Here is a 19,692-nt window from a genome sequence, read left to right on the forward strand (position 1 = left end):
TAAAATGGATATAACAATTAGCACTTATCTCACAGAGGAGCTGTGAAGATTTGATTAGGTAATATATGGTAAAGTGCTTGGCAAATGTTAAGGTACTATATAAATATTAGTTGTGATTAGCAGTACTACTGTTTTGTTCCTAATAACTATTTTCACAAGACCTTGCCCCAATTTTGTATTTGTTCTCCATACATACTTTGCATATATCTATATTTATTTACTTTATGTTTGTGTTTTGTCTATTTATATGTGCAACTGTTTCCTTCCCCCTAAGTATGAGCTTCTTGAAAATCCTGCTTGTTTCATTCTTTGTCCTTGAATCCCTAGTGCCTCGCACAATGCCTGACAAAAAGCCGGTGCTTACTAAATGCTTATTGGTTGATTGAGAAAAGTGGTGGGAGTTACTGCGTGGGTCTGTGGAGTGTGAATCATGAGTGTTTGAAAGGACAGGTCAAGATCCTGGGAAGCTGAGGATGCCTTTCAGACTTTGAGTTGTGGAATTCAGAAAGTTTAACAGTGTGGAGGGAATGGGTTCTGGGGCTAGGTGGAGACTGTCCCACTCCACTGATACATTGAACCCTGAGGTCAAACATGTGCTGAGTCCCCAAACAATCTTTAGAGAGTGGTGATAGCATCATTTGAAGGGCAATGGTGGTGCATATTGCTGGATGACTGTAGCCCTGGTGGATGTGATACCAGATTGAAAATGGTCTGTGCTCCCAATTGTCCCTGCTTGTGGAAAAGGGAGGGCTTGTGGATGGTAGGAACAGCCTCAGCACCACAGTCAGAGCATATGTGTGTGTGCGTGTGTGTGTGTGTGTGTGTGTGTGTGTGTGTGTGTGTGTGTGTGTAGGCACATTACTTTAGTTTCTGATTATTTTCATACCAAAAGAGAACTGGAAATGACATGCTTATAACATGGTAGGATTTGGATTCAGGTACAACTATGTGTGGGAAATAGCTTGTAAGAGTTCTTGGCTTAAAGGTAAGCAAAGTTATGTGCAGCATGTGTTTCTGATAGATGTGGTAGGGAATAGTGAGGGTGGTCCTACAGTGGGTAGGCAGGCTGAGCTCTGTGACACATCAAGAGCATGGCAGCAGACAACAGCAGAGATCCAGGAAGACATTGGTGTCAGGGACATCTGGCTGGGCATAGCAAGAATGAATACAATCCTAGAGCCTTTAATTCAGAGACAGGGCTCTAGGGCTTGGAAGGACCATCAAGAACAGAGCAAGGGTTCCAGTCTTATAGAGTACAGAATGCAGGGCAGAGTACCCAGCTTTGATTATAAGCATAGGGGAATAGAACAGACAACCTATGATTGAGGGTGGGCTAGTAATAGTACCAAAAATATTTTGGTCTGGCTTTATGTTGTCATTGAGGTAGGGAACGCTCAATGAAGGAATGCCCTTTACCAGTGCAGGTCAGCAACTTTTTTGGCCCTGAAAATTTAAGTAGCCTTCCCAGGTTCACTCAGTATTGGTCAGAGGCAGGATTTGAACCCAGGTCTTGCCAGCTCTGAGATTACCCTATATCCATTCTGCCAGGTGGCCTCCATACAAATAAAGAGTTAAAATGTATATAGCACTTTAAAGTTTTAGAATTGCTTTACATTCATTTTTCTCAACAATCTTGAGACATAGGTATGATTCTTATCAGAAGATCATAGATTTCAATTAGAAAAAGATATTTGAGACAACCTAGTTTACTCCCTCCCCATTTTATGAATGAAGAAATTGAGGCTCAGAAATGGGATTTGAACAGTTTCTCCTGACTTCAGGTCAGGCTCTCTTTCTACTCCATCACATTGAAAGTAAGAGGGTGAAGATGGCAGAGTAAGTAGTAAATCACTGTACCTCTCCAATATTCACTTCCAAACAACCATAAAATAGTGCCCCAAACAAATCCTGGAACAGCATAACCAGCAAAAAGAAAGGGTGAAACAATCTTTTAGCAAAGAAACTTAGAAGATTGTCAAGAAAGGTCCATCTCACTCAGGTAAAAGGGGAGCGTATTCCAGGACAGGAAGCATCCCAGCAAGCCAGAAGCAAGCCCCCACCTCAGCAAACCAGTGGGAGATCCTGAGCCCCAGTGCGGTAGAGATGGCAAATGCCAATGTCAGGATCTGCCATGTACCTTAGCATAAACAGGGGAACCAGCAGACTGCAGCTCCAAGCCCTGAGCAAATCGGCATCCTCCAGCTGCCAGACTCCATGTGCTTCAGTGTAGCCCTGGTGGAATGTAGACACACCTCACTGGGCCCCAGCACATGCTGGACACCACCACTAGGACTCCAGTGCAGCAAGAGGTAAGCTACCAGACCCAGGCCTCCAGCAGCACCAGCCAACCCTCACACCCTCAGTACAGCACCAGACACAAGGATTCCTCAGGGTCCTCAGGGCAACATCAACAAGGTATAGGTAAATAGCCAGGGACAGCAGCTCTGGCACAATAAATCTGAGGCAGTGACATTTCAACCCCAGGTGTAGAGCTCAAATTTAAAAGAAAGGAAAAAGGCAAAAAAAAAAAAGAGCAAACAGCAACAACAACAACAACAACAACAACAACAACAACAACAAGAATCTGACCATAGAAAGTTATTTTGGTGACAAGGAAGACTAAGAAACAAACTCAGAAGAGGACGACAATGTCAAAACACTTATGGGCAAAATCCCAAAGAAAAGTGGGAAACGGTCTTAAGCCCTGAAAGAACACATGGAAGAGCTCAAAAAGGAGCTTAAAAATCACATAAGAGAAGTAGAAGAAAAAGTGGGAAAAGAAATGAGAATGGTGCAAGAGAATTATGAAAAAAAAGAGGCAACAGATTGGAAAATTGCTTAAAACATAGAGTTGGCCAAATGGAAAAGGAGATACAAAAATCCACTGGAGAACCCCCCCCCCCAGAATACAATTCAATTCACCAATGGAAAAGAAAGTACAAACGCTAATTGAGGAAAACAATACTCTAAAAGTTAGAATTAGGCAAGTGGAAGCTAATGACTCTGTGAAACATCAAGAAACAATCAAACAAATTCCTAAGAATGAAAAAATGGACAAAATGTAAAATACCTCATGGGAAAAAAACTGACTTTGGAAAATAGATCCAAGAGTGATAATATCTGAATCACTAGACTACTTGAAAGCCATAATCAAAAGGGAGACCTGGACAGCATCTTTCAAGAAATTATCAAGGAAAATGGCCCTGATGTCCTAGAACTAGAGGGCAAAATGGATGCTGAAAGAATCTATCAATCACTTCAGGAAAGAGATCCTAAAATAAAAACTCCAAAGAACAGCATAGCTAAATTTCAGAACTCCTAGGTAGAGGAAAAAGTATTACAATTGGACAGAAAGAAATAATTCAAATTTTGGGAAGTCACAATCAGGATTACATAGGACTTGGCAGCTGCAACATTAAAGGATCAAAGATCATGGAACATGATATTCTGGAAGGCAAAGGAACTAGGATTACAACCAAGAATCACCTGTCAAAATTAAGCATAATACATGAAGGGAAAAATGGTCATTCAATGAAATAGAATGATTTCAAGTTTTCATAAGAAAAACCAGAACTAAACCAAAAAACTGACCTCTAGTATCAAGGCCCAAAAGAAGAATAAACAGGTAAAAAGGGAAAAGAAAACATAAAGAATTCATTAAAACATCATGAAAACATAAAAAAACCCATAAAGAATTCAATATTATGCTTCAGCTGAAATAAAAACAAACAAAAAAAAATGGGGAAGCAATCCTTACACAAAGTAACAGCAAAAATAGAGTTAATTAAAAGAGGAAGGAAACTACACCTTGCTAAAAGGTAGCATAGACAATGAAGCAATACCAATACTAAACATATGAACCAAGTGGTATGGCATCCAGAGTCTTAAAGGATAAAGTAAATGAGTTATAGGAAGAAATAGATAGCAAAACTATACTTGTGAGGGACCTCAACTGTCCCCTCTCAGAATCTAATAAATACAATTTAAAAAAACCAACCAAACAAGAAAGAAACTAAGGAGATAAATAGGATGTTAGAAAAGTTAGTTATGACAGACCTTTGGCATGATTTAGACATAAAAGGTAACACCATAAGCAAATCAGAAGATCAAGGAATAGTCTACCTGTCAGATCTATGGGGAGGGGGAAAAAATCCATGACCAAATAAGAGCTAGAGAGCATTAAAAAATATAAAATAGATAATTCTGATTATATTAAAAAGCTTTTGTATAAACAAAACCAGTGAAACCAAGATTAGAAGGAAAGCAGAAAGATGGGAAACAATCTTTACAGCAAGTGTTTCTGATGAAGGCCTCATTTCTCAAATACATAGAGAACTGAATCAAATTTACAAGAATACAAGCCATTCCCCAGTGATAAATGGTCAAAGGATATGAACAGGCAATTTTCAGATGAAGAAATCAAAGCTAACCATAGGCATATAAAGAAGTGCTCTAAATCACTTTTAGTTAGAGAAATGCAAATTAAAACAACTCTTTGGTACCACGTCACATCTATCAGATTGGCTAATATAACAAAAACTGAAAGTGATAAATGTTGGAGAGGATGTCAGAAAGTTGGAACACTACTGCACTGTTGGTGGAATGGTGAACTGATCCAACCATTCTGGAGAGCAATTTGGAACTATGCCCAAAGGGCAACCAAACTGCGCATACCCTTTGATCCAACAATACCACTACTAGGTTTGCATCCCAAAGGGATCATAAAAAAGGCAAAATATTTATAGCAGCCCTTTTGGTGCTGAACAAAATATTGGAAATTGAAAAGTTGCCCATCAATTGGGGAATGGCTGAACAAGCTGTGGTATATGAATATAATATTGTGCAATAAGAAATGATGAATAGGCAGACTTCAGGAAAACCTGGAAAGACTTGTACTAACTGATGCAAAGTGAAATGAGCAGAACCAGGAAAATATTGTACACAGTATCAGCAACATTATGTGATGATCAACTATGAATGACTCAGCTCCTTTCAGCAACACAGTGATCCAAGACAAGTACAAAGGACTCATGAAGGAAAATGCCATCACATACCCCTCACAAGTATAGTTTTGCTATCTATTTCTTCCTATAACTCATTTACTTTATCCTTTAAGACTCTGGATGCCATACCACTTGGTTCATATATGTTTAGTATTGGTATCGCTTCATTGTCTATGGTACCTTTTAGCAAGGTGTTGTTTCCTTCCTCTTTTAATTAACTCTATTTTTGCTTTTACTTTGTGTAAGTATTGTAAATGCAGATTGAGGCATTTTTTTTCATTTACTTTGCTCTTTCTCATTTTTTCCCTTTTAATCTGTTTCTTCTTTCACAGCTATGACTAATATGGAAATATTTTTACATGATACCACATGTATAAACTATATCAAATTGCCTATCGTTTTCAGAAGAGGGAGGGGACAGAGGGAGTGAGAAAAATTTGGCACAAAGAATCTTATAAAAATAAATGCTAAAAATTTTCTTTACATATAACTGGGGAAAAATAAAATACTATTAAAAAAGAAAGAAAATGAGATGGAGGAGCTTAGTCACAAATGAACGAATGAAGGGCCAAGTTATCAGAACTGAGGTACAAACCTAGAGTAAGATCAGCATCAAGTCTGAGTTGAGGCTGAACCACCTAAATTACAAATTCACCAGTCTTTGTACTTCCCTTACATTGTGACTGCTTTGGGCCCAGGGCCTGGGTTGGAACTAAGCAAATAGGTGACAGTTAACTGCCTCCAAAAATGTAGAATGAACGAATGTGGGGCCAAGGAGCCAGGGACATCATTATAGATTTAAGTCATAGAAATTTATTGTGTCTAAAGGTGTGGGTTATGTGTACCTAATACTGATTTAGTAGAATGAAAAATGTATGGGTTCCTAGATTTAAGACGAGGGGGAGCTCTTGTCTGGAGTGATCAGGTAGTCTTCAAGGAAGAGAAAGTATTTTAGATAGACCCAGAAAGACAATATTTATATAGATAGGAATGATGCCCATTCTATGATGGAGGTGAGCTGTAGGAGAATGTTTCAAGCAGAGACAGGGATGTAGAAGAGTGCCAGGTATATTCAAAAAGACCATGCATATCTAGTGTTATGGGAGGGTTCACTTAGGGCAACATAAGTGTGAAAACGATAGAGAAATGTAGCTTGTAGCTAATTTGTGAAATTCCAGGCTGAGGAATCTAGAGTTTTATCCTATAGGCATTGTGGATTTTTTTTTCAAGCAAGAGACAGTAAGAATAGAATTTCACATGGCCAAAAATGAATTTCTGTAAAAAACTTGAACATTTGCTTGTTTCAGGATTGCATAGGCATGACAGAAAGGAAAGGAGAGGAAAGGAAAAGAGAGGAGAGAAGAGGAGAGGAGAGGAAAGGAACTTCTTACAAAGTACTGCATTTCTAGGCTCTACAAGGATAGTACTGAAGAGTGATGGTGATTGAGGACAGTGAACAGAACTGAGAAGGTATGGACATAACTATATGAAGAAAAAAATGTTGGTGCTGAATTGTAGCCAGAATCAGTGAAGCCAAAAAGTTCATTGATATCAAGAGATCTGAAGGGATAGTTAGAAGTTGTGAAGGAGAATTTGGAGGAAGATGGGGAAGGTGTTGAGCACAGAACCATTCAGGTAATGTAGTAGAAGAAAATATAAAATGTCAATGAATGTCTCATATGTTGCTTCTTTCTTAACCAGTGATTTTTGATGACAGAAGTATGCTGTTGTTTTGCTATTCAGTTGCGTCCAATTTTTTTGTGAGCCCATTGGGGGTTTTCTTGGCAGAGATACTGGACTGTTTGCCATTTCCTTCTCCAGCTCATTTTACAGATGAGGAAACTTAAGCAAACAAAGTTAAGTGACTTACTCAGGGACACACAGCTAGTAAGTGTCTGAGGCCAGCTTTGAACTCAAGAAGAGGAGTGTTTCTGGCTCCAGGCTGGGCACTCTATGTACTTCCCCACTAGCTGCCCTTAGTAAAGTTATTAGTCATTCAGATATCATTCAGATATGGGACCTATTCAGAATGCATTTGGCTATGAAGAAAGCAGTGTTTGATGATATTTTTGCTAGAAAATGAGATAGACCATAAGCAACATAATCATTTGGCTAGAATTGTCTGGGGTTTAATGTGTAACAGGCACCCAGGAAAGGAACAGGGTGTATGTGGGGCATAGCAGTTAGGGCTAGAACATAAGGTGGTCTCTTTCAGATATTTGTGGAACTTTTAAAAGGACAGAATGAAGTTTGGGTCATTCTATTTTTATTCTGTAGGCCTAACTTAAATAACCAACTGGGAAAGTTTTCTTGCTGAGCCGTAAAAGAAATGGTACCAAAAAGGAAAGAGGGAAAAAATACCTTGGTCGAAGTAAATCTGTCTAAAAATATCCCCATGAACAGAAAATTTGGCAGAAACACCTGGATTCTTGAGGTAATTTTAGTTAGCAAAATGCTTAAAACACACTTTTCTTAAATGATGAGAAATGGATAAATATAGCAAATTACAGTGGGCAAAAATGTACCTTTTTATTCAAGAAAGAGATGAGAAGACAGGAATTTCATCATGCTATATCATGATCCTTTCTGAAGTTTAGTAGTCAGTTTGAAGCTGTTTCATTAAAAAAAAAAATTTAGAACTTTCCCTAAACACCACTTCCTTTGGGGATGACTACCTAACTACCACCACAACAGAAATGCAGACATGAACTACAGCGCTTAGGAATGTACCAGTCAAAAATGGGAGTGTTTCAACATGAGCAGTCTACTTCTGCATCAGTGAGAGTTGGCCTATTTGAGTTTACAAAGCTGTGCTCGCCCTTAAAAAAATAAGCAGAAGTTTCTACAGAATGTTCTTCCACTAACTGGCAGCCAGAGAGGCACTAAACTTTAAGAAGTGGATTAGAGGGACGAGGGTGAATTATTTTTAGTCTGACTATGAATGGAAATAGAAAGATCTAGATGAATTTCCGAGAAGTGCTGGGAGAAAAAAAAAATCTTACAGTCTAAAGACAATGGATTGGAGAGAACGACTGGATGCACTGGTTATTAATTGTCTAGATGATGGCAATGGCACGGAGGCTTTATTTATCATTTCTTGAAGAGTATAATAAAGAAGAGCAGGGATTGTTCCAAAGGAACCCCAAATATGTATAAAGAGCTATCTTTTTTGGGGAGTGTGGGTGGGTGGGTGTCTGACCTGTGATTTTATTGGTATAGAATATAGCCAGTATAGAATTTCTCTCCTCCATCGCAAATGGGTCACTCATCTGTAACATTTAGTTTTAGAGAATTGCCTCAGGGAACTGAGACATAATGTTTCAATCACACTCACACAACTAATAAGTATCAGAGGCAAGACTTGAAACAAGAAATTTAAAGCCTCTTTTGTCTAGATTTATATGTCTATAAATATATTTATATATATCAATCTCTTTGAGTATATATCTACTGATTTTATAAGTACATATGCATGTGCATATATGTGACTACTAGCACACATATGTGCATATATAATCACTTATAAAAGCAATATATAACAATAGACATATATACATATATATGTTCACATACATACATGTGTATATACTTAATGTTATTTTGAATAATCTTTGCTCTTTCTGTCTACTGGTTATGTGAATGGGAATAATTGAATGTAATTGCGTTAACATTTTGCACAAGGGAAATTGGGCTCAACACACAAAAAAATTTCTTAATAGTGAGGTCTGACGGCCTCCAACTGCAGCAGCCTGCCAAGAGGAATGGCGGAAGCATCATCTTTTGAGTCATTCAGAACGAGATTGGACAAAGCACTTAAAAAATACACCAACAGGAAACAACCTACTGCTGTCAAGGGAATAGAAAAGAGAACCCAAATAGATTGTTTCCATCTCCAATTTTAGTTGATTTCATGTAGTTTGAAAATAGATTGGTAGAATAAATACCCATTCACTGAGAAAGGGGACATATTCTATAGAGTGATTGTTATTTAATGCCAGTGAAGCTCTTTATAGCCACATCTTTGTTAGCAATTGTAGTGCAGAGTAAAAATAATCCAAATGCAAATGTGTTTTCATGAGCCTATGATAATCGCTAGTCAACAACACTGATACAGCAAGCCCAGTGTTCAGGGTATGGTGGGAGGCGCCACAGTAGGATGTTGTCCTCAGAATGAATAAAAATGTACTGAGAGATATACAATATACAGTTGTTGGCTTGCAGACAGGTCTGACCATCTGTACTACATCAGTGAATTTATATCTAGAGATGTATAGAAAGATAGTATGGGTGAATTGCATGGGGACTCCATAATATTTCTTGGCTAATGCTTGTGTGGGGAGAAGGAATTGTACTGAACGAGGTCCAGATTTCTGGATTCATTTTTTTTTCCTGTACTTAACAGAACTACGGCAATGGCTTCCAGATCCTGTTCTGTTTAGATTATGCTTCCTTTTCACCCAGCTATAGCCAAGAAATTACTTATGCAAATAAAACTTGGCTTTATAGAAATGGTTCAATGATGTTATCAAAATATTTTATCGATTATCCTCATTAGACTAACTATTCCCTTTAAAGTGATAATGGGTAAGCCTATATGATATGACCTTTGTATCAGTTGTTTAGCACATGTGACTCTTTGGACAAACTATTGTTCTATCATCAGGACCCTTGTGGCAACTGACTTGCTTTTCTGTCAACTTGGGGACAGATTCTTGGACTCTTGCCCACATTCAAGGCAGGTCCCTGGCTTTCTGTTTATCCACTTAGGCATATCTCTGTTCTTTTGACCATACTAATGCCACCCTTGTATGAAATTTCTGACTCTTCTTATAACTGCTGGTCAATGCACTTGGAACATCTGCTTCTTTCATCAGCAGTTTGCTCTAAGCTGTGTGCAAGTAAATAGCCATGTAGGGCATCAAATTCCTCCCGTGTACTACTTCTCTTTTAAGCGCATGGATCATTCCTAATTAAGCATTGTTACAGAGCCAGCTCGCTATGACTGGATTATCCTTTCACTGCCTATTCTAGGTAGAAGAGACAGTGCCAGGGACGGTGGGATGGTGGGGGCAAGGAAGGAGAGACAACAGAAGTGGGAGGATGGTGATCAGTCTTAGATAACATTTCCAAGTAAGCTAAATAGGTCCTTGATGTCTCCACTTTACCACTCTGGAACAATGTTGACAGGAAAAAAAGGAGACCTTTATTTCAGTGATAGTAGGGTACCACTAAAAACAAGCCAACCCCCCCCCACCCAAGCTTTTAACTAATTTCCCTCCTTTTGTTCACTTTTGAGCCCAATTTATTGCCTGTTTTCGGTACCCTTTTAAGATATATAGGCTGATGGACAATCTCTATAGGCTACCTTTTCATTTGCCTAGCACAGTCTGGATAATAAACATTCTTCATCCATTTGGTTTCTCCCGTGGGGATTTTTGAGTGACCATGAACTTATTTAAGTGGTTCTAATATTCTTGGTCTTGATGCACTGCATAATGACACATGTAAATGGGACTTGAAACTCAGACCTATGCCTTGACTGTGCCCAGCACATAGTCTAGTTCTCTCCAGACAAAGTTATGGACTCTTCAAATTTAAGCTGGCAGTACTAGGAAGGCAGCATGGTGCAGTGGAAATGGAGTGTTGGATTTGAAATCAAAAGATGTCTGTTTAAGTCCACATTCTTGCCTGTGTGGGTCACATGTGTCTCTGTGACTAGATTATAAGCTCCTTAAGAGCAAAGAATGTTTTTGCCTTTCTTTGTATCCCTGCTGCTCAGCACAGTGCTCAGAACATAACTGAGGATGTGACCTTAGACATGGCATATCAGTAAAATAAAAGCACTGAACTAGGTGATCTCTAAAGTTGCTTCTAGCTCTGAATCTACAATCCTGTCATACTACTAATACAGTGTATAAGTGGTTTGGACCACAGATGGGGAGAACACTCCTGGGTTTGGAAGATGCTGTCTGTCTTCTTCGTGTGTTTCCTCCCCAAGGAAAGAGAAAATGTGTAGATTGCACTTGGTCTTTGGGAGGGACCTAACTTTGAATATCATCATTAAAATTGATAACATTTACAGAAAGCTTTAAAGTTTGCAGAATGCTTTATAGATATTACCTCATTTGAAACTTCAAAACAGTTTTACGAAGTAGGTACTGCAGGTATTATTATCAATGTCTTTCTCTTTCCTGGGGGCAGCTAGGTGGCACAGTGGATAGAGCACTGGCTGTGGAGTCAGGAGGACCTGAGTTCAAATCCAGCCTCAGACCAGACACTTGACATGTACTAGCTGTGTGACCCTAGGCAAGTCACTTGACCCCAATTGCCTTGCCAAAACAAAAATTAATTAAAAAAATTAATATAAAAGTCTTTCTCTTTCCTCTCCTGCCCTTTCTACAGATGAGGAGAGGTTAGGTGACTTACTTGCCCATAGTCCCAAGGCTAGCAAATATTAGGGGCAGAATTTGAATCCGAGCCTTTTCGGTTCCAAGTTGGATGTTTTATTCATTGTGATATTGCTATCTGTTAAGTTTTAATTATACTGAAGTTTTTATGCTTTAGGAGCTGCAGTTCCTTTGGTACCAGAAATGAAGCAAGGGATTCTTCGGGCCACTTATCTACGTGTTATATCAATGGAGATTTTATATGGAAAGGCTAGAGATGCCAAGTTGAGCTGATTGATCTGGACTTGTTAATATTAGGTTAAGCTAGAGCTAGTTAATACTCAGAGAGGGCTTTTAAAGTTCAGAAAATATTTTACACATGTTATTTCATTAGAGCCTCAAAACAACTCTATAGATATTACTACCCCAATTGTATAAGTGAGGAAAGCAAGGCTCATAGAGCTTAAATGTTTTGCCTAAGATCAGAGTTGGTTTTTAAACTCTGGTTTCACCTGACTCCAAATCCAGCTCTCTGTCACTTACACCATATGGCTAGTCATGGCTAAATCATGGTGTCCCAAATTATGAATTTACACTGACAGTTGACTTGAATTAAATTATTTTGTTCTCTTTGATCTTGGTTAATCATTTCTTAATAAAGCATAGCCCTGATCCCTTGTAAAACTCTCCTGGTATTTATAAATGTTGGTGACATTTAGTAGCCTGGCTTATTATTACTTTTTTCAACCTTTGTATTTTCAGATCTACAACCGCTTAGATGTAAACTGCTGTGGATTCAGACCTCGGAAGGAGGATGCCTGTGGTCAGAATGGAGCGAGGCAGAAATGTGACAACCAAGACACTGTGGAGCTAACACACATTGTTCAAAGAAAGCATGACCCAAGGCATTTGGTCTTTATAGACAATAAAGGTTTCTTTGACCGAAGTGAAGATAATTTAAATTTCAAATTATTAGAAGGAATCAAAGAGTAAGTTTTTGGATTATAATAATAATGAGCTCATACTCTTTTCAGTGCTGAAAAGTAGCAAGGCTGAGAGAAATTAGGCTTTAGGCCCTACTATTAACAGAAATATAATTTGTGTCTCTTAGGGAAGGAAGCTGGAGTTATGGAAGTAATGCTAAGTAGAGCAAAACCTAGGTACACGGGAATTATCCCCATTACCATCTCATGGCTCCTAACACATTGTCACTTTCAAAGGTTGGTGATTTCATTGTTGCCAGTACTCCTTTCACCAATGCAAATGAAAGCCCTTTCATCCCTTCTCATCCTGAATGTCAAATCAAGTCAGCATTTATTAAGTGATTACAATGTACTTTAAGCACTGGGGATTCAAAAATAAAGAATGAAGCAATTCCTACTTTCAGGAATCCTATATTCTGTTTGGGAAGGTGCCATTGACATATATAAGTATATCTAGTATAGATGTACAGAATTAATAGAAAATAAATATCTTGTATTTTTTTATACCTTGCATAAAATACAAGGTAGTTAAATTCAAGGTATTAGGAAGGGGAGGCACTAGCACCTGTTAGGACGGCTTTCTATAGAAGGTAGTGCCTAAGCTTTGTCTTGAAGAAAAAGAAAAGAGGGCTTCTTTGAAGTATAGGTGAGGAAGAAGTCTATTCTAGGATTGGAGATAAGTCAAATACAAAGGCATTGAGGTGGGGGTTGGAGTGTCACGTAAGGAACAGATAGAAGGCCAGTTTTTCTGGGCTATAGAGTAAAGGAGAGTAATGGATAATGGGAATAGAAAGGTAAGACAGGGCAGGGCAGACTGTGAAAGGCTTTAAAAGCTAAATAAGGGAACTTATATTCTATCCTAGAGGCTATAGGGAACCATTGGAGTTTGTTGAGTAGGTGAGTGATGTGGTTAGAGCTGAGTTTAAGGAACATCTCTTTGTCAGCTATGTGAAGGACAGACTTGTAATAGGGGAAGACTTGGGGCAGGGAGACCGATTAAGAGGCCATCATGGTAGTCCGGGTGATGAGAGCTTCAACTTATGTGAGTAGAGGGAAGTGATCAGATATGAGAGATGTTGTGGAGTTTCAATCTCCAGCAGTATGATGGGCCCATCACCTTTTCTGGTCATGTATAGTATTTATCTTTTAGACCATGTAGAGTCTACAAAGTGTGGGCCTGTTGAAAGAAGGCATTGCTATTGTACCATGATAGTCCCAGCTAAGTTAGGAGAATCTCATCCCTAGTATGGATATAGGATAATGAATTGCTTGGTTCTAACACCTCTTGAAGACTATCTAATAAGTTACAGAGTAGCTGCAATCTATGTTGGTGGAAGGAGTACTCCCAGTGACACAATTATAGATTTTTGAATTACTAAAGAAGCTACTAAAATCATTATCCAGGGATGTGCCTGGTAAATTTTTAATGATAAGGTCTTTGGGAAAAAAAAATATGCATGATGTTTTTTTAAAATTTAATATTCATTATTGATATACTTTCTATCACTTTCTTAAGTCTAGATAATCAACAAAATAATAAATCAGGCCCTTATTTGAATATTTGTCAATTTCTAAGGTGTAAATATTCACTATGAACATTTAACAGTCAGCTCTTGGGAGCAAGTCTGGCTAGCTCCCGGACACTGGTGCTACCACCTAAAATTACCATCGATCTTGTTATACACACACACACACACACACACACACACACACACACACACACACATACACACACATACACACACAGGCGTGTGTGTATATATATACACATATATACATACATTATATATATATTATATACATGTTAATAAATGTCAAACACATATAATATATTTATATATTGTATAATTATATATTATATAATTATATATATTGTATATTATAATACACAATATAATATACAATATATTACAATATATAATATATGCACACTATATATATGTAAGTCATGAAGTATTGTGGAAATATAAGGTATATTATACATATTTTTAGAAATCTTTTTTAACATCTACTATGTCACATTCGTTCTTTATAATTATTCCTACAGGCACTGGGTTATGATTATCCATGTTTTAGAGATGAGGAAACAGAGGCTCAGAAAGGTTGAATGAGTTGCCCAAAGTGAAATGCTTAATAAGTGGCAGACAATAAGAAAACTACTCCTAGGCCAGTACTCTTTTCACCATGACATGTGGTACAAGGAAGAGCCAATAATGTCACTCTTATTCAATCTTCTGCTAGCATATTTAAATGATACTTTTGAAGTATAATCCCCTAGAGAATATGGGTTTTGGGGAAAACACTTGGAATTTGAGGCAATCCTATGTTTATAATATTCTTCAAAGTCTCATCTTAATTAATTATCTACATGGCCTGCTTTATTAATGTCTGCATCTTGCATATCTTTTTGTGGACTTGAGGCTGAAGGTTTGGCATGTAGTGATTTTCTTCCTTAGTGTACCTTTTGTAGGAAGGAAGATTTAGGTACCCAGACTGTCATTTAGTGCATATGCCCATTAGAAAGTGTGTTACATAATAAATAGGTCACTTTAGATGCCTCCTTAAGTTCCAGCTCTCTAGAAATAATAGTCACCAGAAGACATTATTAAGAACCATCCATCTTGTGGATAGAGCACTGGCCCTGGATTCAGGAGGACCTGAGTTCAAATGCGGCCTCAGATGCATAACACTTACTAGCTGTGTGACCCAGCTAGGCAATCCCATTGCCTAGCAAAAACAAACAAACAAACAAACAAACAAACAAAAAACCCCCATCCATCTTCAGTTCAGCTGTCTCTTTTACTAGAACTAGACTTTAATATGTGAGGAATGAGTTTAAAATGAAAACTTAAATATATATATATATATATATATATATATATACATAATATTATATTATATATACAACTTGTACACTGAAAAGCAAAATGGAAAAGTAATTAATTCAAGATTTAAGTATGGAATAGATTCATTAATCAATTTGTTTTGAAGAATTAAGAAATGCATGCTATTTTGTATTTAGAAAATATTTTTCCTCTCTTTGGGAAGATTGGATTTGTTTTTAGGCTAACTTCCTCTCTCTCTTCTCTTATTGCAATAGTTTCTTCTCTCCTGCTACAATTAAATTAGTTTAACATCTATAGACTTCACAAATCATGGATTTTTAATACTTCATTGCATGAAATCTTTATTTAATGACATAGCCACTCATTTACATAGTAAATTTCTCCAGGGAGTTCAAAACAGCGTGTAAGTACATACTTCCACATTTAACACCCTGCTCCTCCCATTCCCAGATCTCTCAAATGACCCCTTTTTGTGCCTTCTTTCAGGAGGACAAAGTTACCTGCCTCTCCACACATAGGGTGGCTAGACAGATGCTTCAAGGCTTCTAGCAAACAAACTGCCATTCTCTGCCCACTTGATTTAGATTGGAGGAAGTTGTAGAGAGCCCCCACATTAGTTCTTTATCTACTGTCTATGAAAAATACATGTGCTGAAATTGTTAACATAGTTCTTGTTAAACAACCTGCCCTACTTTTAACTGTTGGTCTATAGACACTCATCCTTCCTGATAATTGAACATTATCACCATAGATAAAGCAAAATAGATGATTAAAGAAATGTATTGGGGCAGCTAGGTGGCAAAGTGGATAGAGCACCAGGCCTGGATTCAGGAGGACCTGAGCTCAAATGTGGCCTTGGACACATAACACACTTACCTGCTGTGTGACCTGGGCAAGTCACTTAACCCCATTGCCTAGCCAAAAAAAGAAAGAAAGAAAGAAAGAAAGAAAGAAAGAAAGAAAGAAAGAAAGAAAGAAAGAAAGAAAGAAAGAAATGTATTCAACCCACCCAATAGAAACTTTAATGATTCTTTATTCTGCTCTTCACTTTGCCTATATGGATATATCCCAGATATTAAGATATGAAAACTCAGTTAAATTGGATCACATTTTTCTAATATGTCATTGTTAAAAGACATACTAGTAGTGTGACAGTGACGTAAATGGTTTGTTTTTTAAAGAGATAATTAGGTACTATGATTTATGGTGGATCAACGATGGGCAGAACTATTGGCTAGATTATAATCCATTTTGTCTTTTCAGGTTTCCTGAATCTGCAGTTTCAGTTCTGAAGAGTCAGCACTTAAGGGAGAAACTCCTTCAATCCTTGTTTCTTGACAAAGTTTATTGGGAAAGCCAAGGAGGTCGACAAGGAATAGAAAAACTTATTGATGTGATAGAACAGAGGGCCAAGATTCTTCTCACCTACATCAATGCACATGGAGCCAAAGTATTGCCTATGAATCAATGACTTTGAAGGGCTTGTTATTAATGTAAAAATTGAGACAAAAGTATTAGGACATGGAACTACTTGAGTACTTCTACAAGACTCCTGTAGAAATATTTCTGAAAATATTCTGCCTTCACAGAAAACAACCATTTTTCTCTTCTTCCATAAATATTAAACTGGACCCAGTAGAATGTAACCTCTTTGAGGGCAGGAGCTGACCTTTTTTTTGTACCCCCCCAATACCCTAAACATGTTGCCTTGTACTTTTTAAATACTTTTTTTGTTTGTTTGTTTTGGATTGACCTAAATACTTGACTGCAGAATGGCTTCAAGGATTATCTGATTGAATTTTAGTCAAACCAGTCAGTATTATTGACTAAATTCAGTTCAATTCAACTCAACAAACACCTTTTGGCACCTGTTATGTGTAAGGCACTGAGAATGTAAAAACAGAAACAATACAGTCCTTGTCCTGAATGTGCTTACATTGATTCCTTTGCTTAGCAGAGGAAACGTGACATATCATATTGGTTGTTTCTATAATGACACCATAAAGAAAGATCTTAATGATTATAGTGACCAAAAGTTACCTTGGTTCTTAGAGCCTTTTGAGCTCCCCAGTTTGGGGGAACCTTAGGTTTATGATCCTTCCATTCAGAACAGAGATGCCCAAAGTAGCCCATGGTAGCTCTCTCAGCACTGGCAAATGCATATCTAGGATTCACAAAAAAACTCAAAGACTTCAATGATGATCTGCATAGACATATTGGATCATTTGTAAAAATGTAAAAACCTCCAGAATTTCCACCATAAAAAACCCCAAAAAACCTGCCATACCTATAGCAAAAAATAATATTCCCAGGTCTTTTAGAAATAAATTGCATTTTCAGAATAGAAATAATTCAAATTTGACTACTTATATTCATAGCTTCTCTCTTTCTAAAGAGACATCTAAATTGCACCTTGTGACTTGGAACCAAGTGATTCTTAGACTGGAAGTTGGGTATTTAGAAAAAATATATATACACACACAGAGGCTTTTATAAAGGGTGTTTCTTTTTATGGGCAGAGGGGAGAGAATTTAGTTTGTCACTTTTTTTGAAGTCAGTTTTATGGTCTATTAACATTTCTTAAGATTTGTTTAGAATAAGAATTGATATTTGAAGCTAGTTCACATCAACTGTAACATCTAAACCTATTTCTCTTCTTTCAAAGAGAAAATATCATGAGTTAAGTCTTGACTTTTGTGATGTCTCCTCACTACAATTCTAATCTCAAGGCCAGTTCCCATCCCTTTCTCAGTGCCCTACCTTCATATCTGATTCATATTAAAATGAATCTAAGCATCTAGAAAGGGAAGGGTAAGCATTTATGTAGTGTCTACTATGTGCCAGGTACTATGCTAAATAATTTTAACAAATATCTCATTTGATTCTCACAACAACCCTGTGAGGTAGGTACTCTTATTATCCTCATTTTACAGTAGAGGAAAGTGATTATCGGATCTCACTGCTTTTGAATATTTTTGAAGAGCAAAGTAGGCATTTTGGTATTCACCGTTAAACTTTATTTTTGAAATAGTTTTGGAAGGGCTACTCTCTTTTAGCTTCTTTTTGCTTACTTGAGAAATTGATATTGAAAGCTCATTTAAGAATTGTTCACAAAAAATGCTGCCCACACCTGTATGCTATAACTGCTCTTAATGTTCCTCATTTTCTCTTTTTTTTGAAAAGAAAGAATAACTAAATAGCAATATTAATAACATTAGCATCATATTTTAGTGAAGTAAATTTTTTTCCTATACATTGATTTTAATTTTTATCTGCAGAAATTAAAAGTAAGACAAAAATTAAATATAAGAAAAAATTGGAGGAAAGATATTATTGGATCTGCTAGTTCTCACGCACTTAGTCATGTATCACCTTCAAGAGATGCTTATTGGTGGGACTTGCTTTGGCAAAATGGTAATTGAAGTTTGTCTTCTGCATTCCTATTTATTATCATGTTCCTTAGTGCCTTTTCTTCAGATACTTTCTAGCTGCGTGACCCTGGGTAAGTCACTTAACCACTTTGGTCATCAGTTGTTTTTTCATCTATAAAATGATGGGGTTAAACTTCACTTCTAAGGTCCTATGATTTAAGGGAGTGATGGCTGGGGAAGTGTATTTTGGTCTGGTAACTCACAGGGATGGTGACTTGAGCCACAAGGGAGTCGTTTGACACACTGTTTTGAGAAGCAATGGTAGTATTGATTTGATTAAGGTTTTCAGAGTAAAAGGTGGAAAATGGGGGGTAAGGACTGGACAAGGGGAGCAGAATTTGGTGGGGGGATTTTTCTCAAAGGAGAGCTTCCTGCACAGGACCAAAAAAGTCCTGATTTGAAACATTATTCTTTCTGGATAACATATTTGAAATTTTAATGGAGATATTCTGGAAGCCGAATACTTCAATCCAAAGGTGTAATTTTAATATGGGAATTCCAGGCAACATGGGTGGCACATGGGTGGCACATATCGGGCAGACAACTTCTGTGATGCCCTTTAAGTATTATATTGAGGGTGGCCTCCTCTTCCTACACTTAAGGAGGCCCATGTTAATTTAAAGGCTTAATGTATAATTTGAAGCAAATAAATACAAGTTCCAGGAACATCTGCTCATTTCAGCTATCCTTATTCTTTTATTACCTATTTTATTAAAATGAAACTGGTGAATAATTCATGATGTATTATTTATGAATAACGAATTGCTAAAGACCAAGCTTTTAATTCTCAGAGCTAATGTCCTTCATTTTTCTTCCTGAAAGCAAAAATGGTGTTAATAATGAGAAAACTCTACTTATTTCTAATGAATTTACTTCCTTCCTCTGTGGTTTGGTTCATATCAGCAAATTCCCTGGCTTACTTATAAGCTGGTAACAAATTTGAAAAGGTTGATTAACCTCAGCAGAAAGATATGTCAAGTAAGGAATATTCCTGAAAGATTCATTTTTTTAAATGGATAATGTTAAAGTGACTAATCTATCTT

At 37.2% G+C, this 19,692-nt stretch overlaps 1 protein-coding gene across 2 annotated transcripts in view; it reads left to right on the top strand.

Moving 5' to 3' along the window:
• The window catches only part of GASK1B (golgi associated kinase 1B), a 47,244-nt gene extending 27,929 nt beyond the window's left edge, over positions 1-19,315 (top strand). For both annotated transcript variants that reach the window (XM_020994069.2, XM_020994070.2), the window contains exons 4-5: positions 12,152-12,378; positions 16,482-19,315. In XM_020994069.2, coding sequence (XP_020849728.1) covers positions 12,152-12,378; positions 16,482-16,689 — 435 coding nt within the window. In that variant the 3' untranslated portion in view covers positions 16,690-19,315. The remainder of the gene's footprint in view (positions 1-12,151; positions 12,379-16,481) is intronic.
• The last annotated feature ends 377 nt before the right edge of the window (positions 19,316-19,692 follow it).

Source organism: Phascolarctos cinereus, unplaced genomic scaffold (genome assembly GCF_003287225.1).
Source record: "Phascolarctos cinereus isolate Bilbo 61053 unplaced genomic scaffold, phaCin_HiC Scaffold_9;HRSCAF=440, whole genome shotgun sequence".
Classification (NCBI taxonomy): Eukaryota; Metazoa; Chordata; class Mammalia; order Diprotodontia; family Phascolarctidae; genus Phascolarctos; species Phascolarctos cinereus.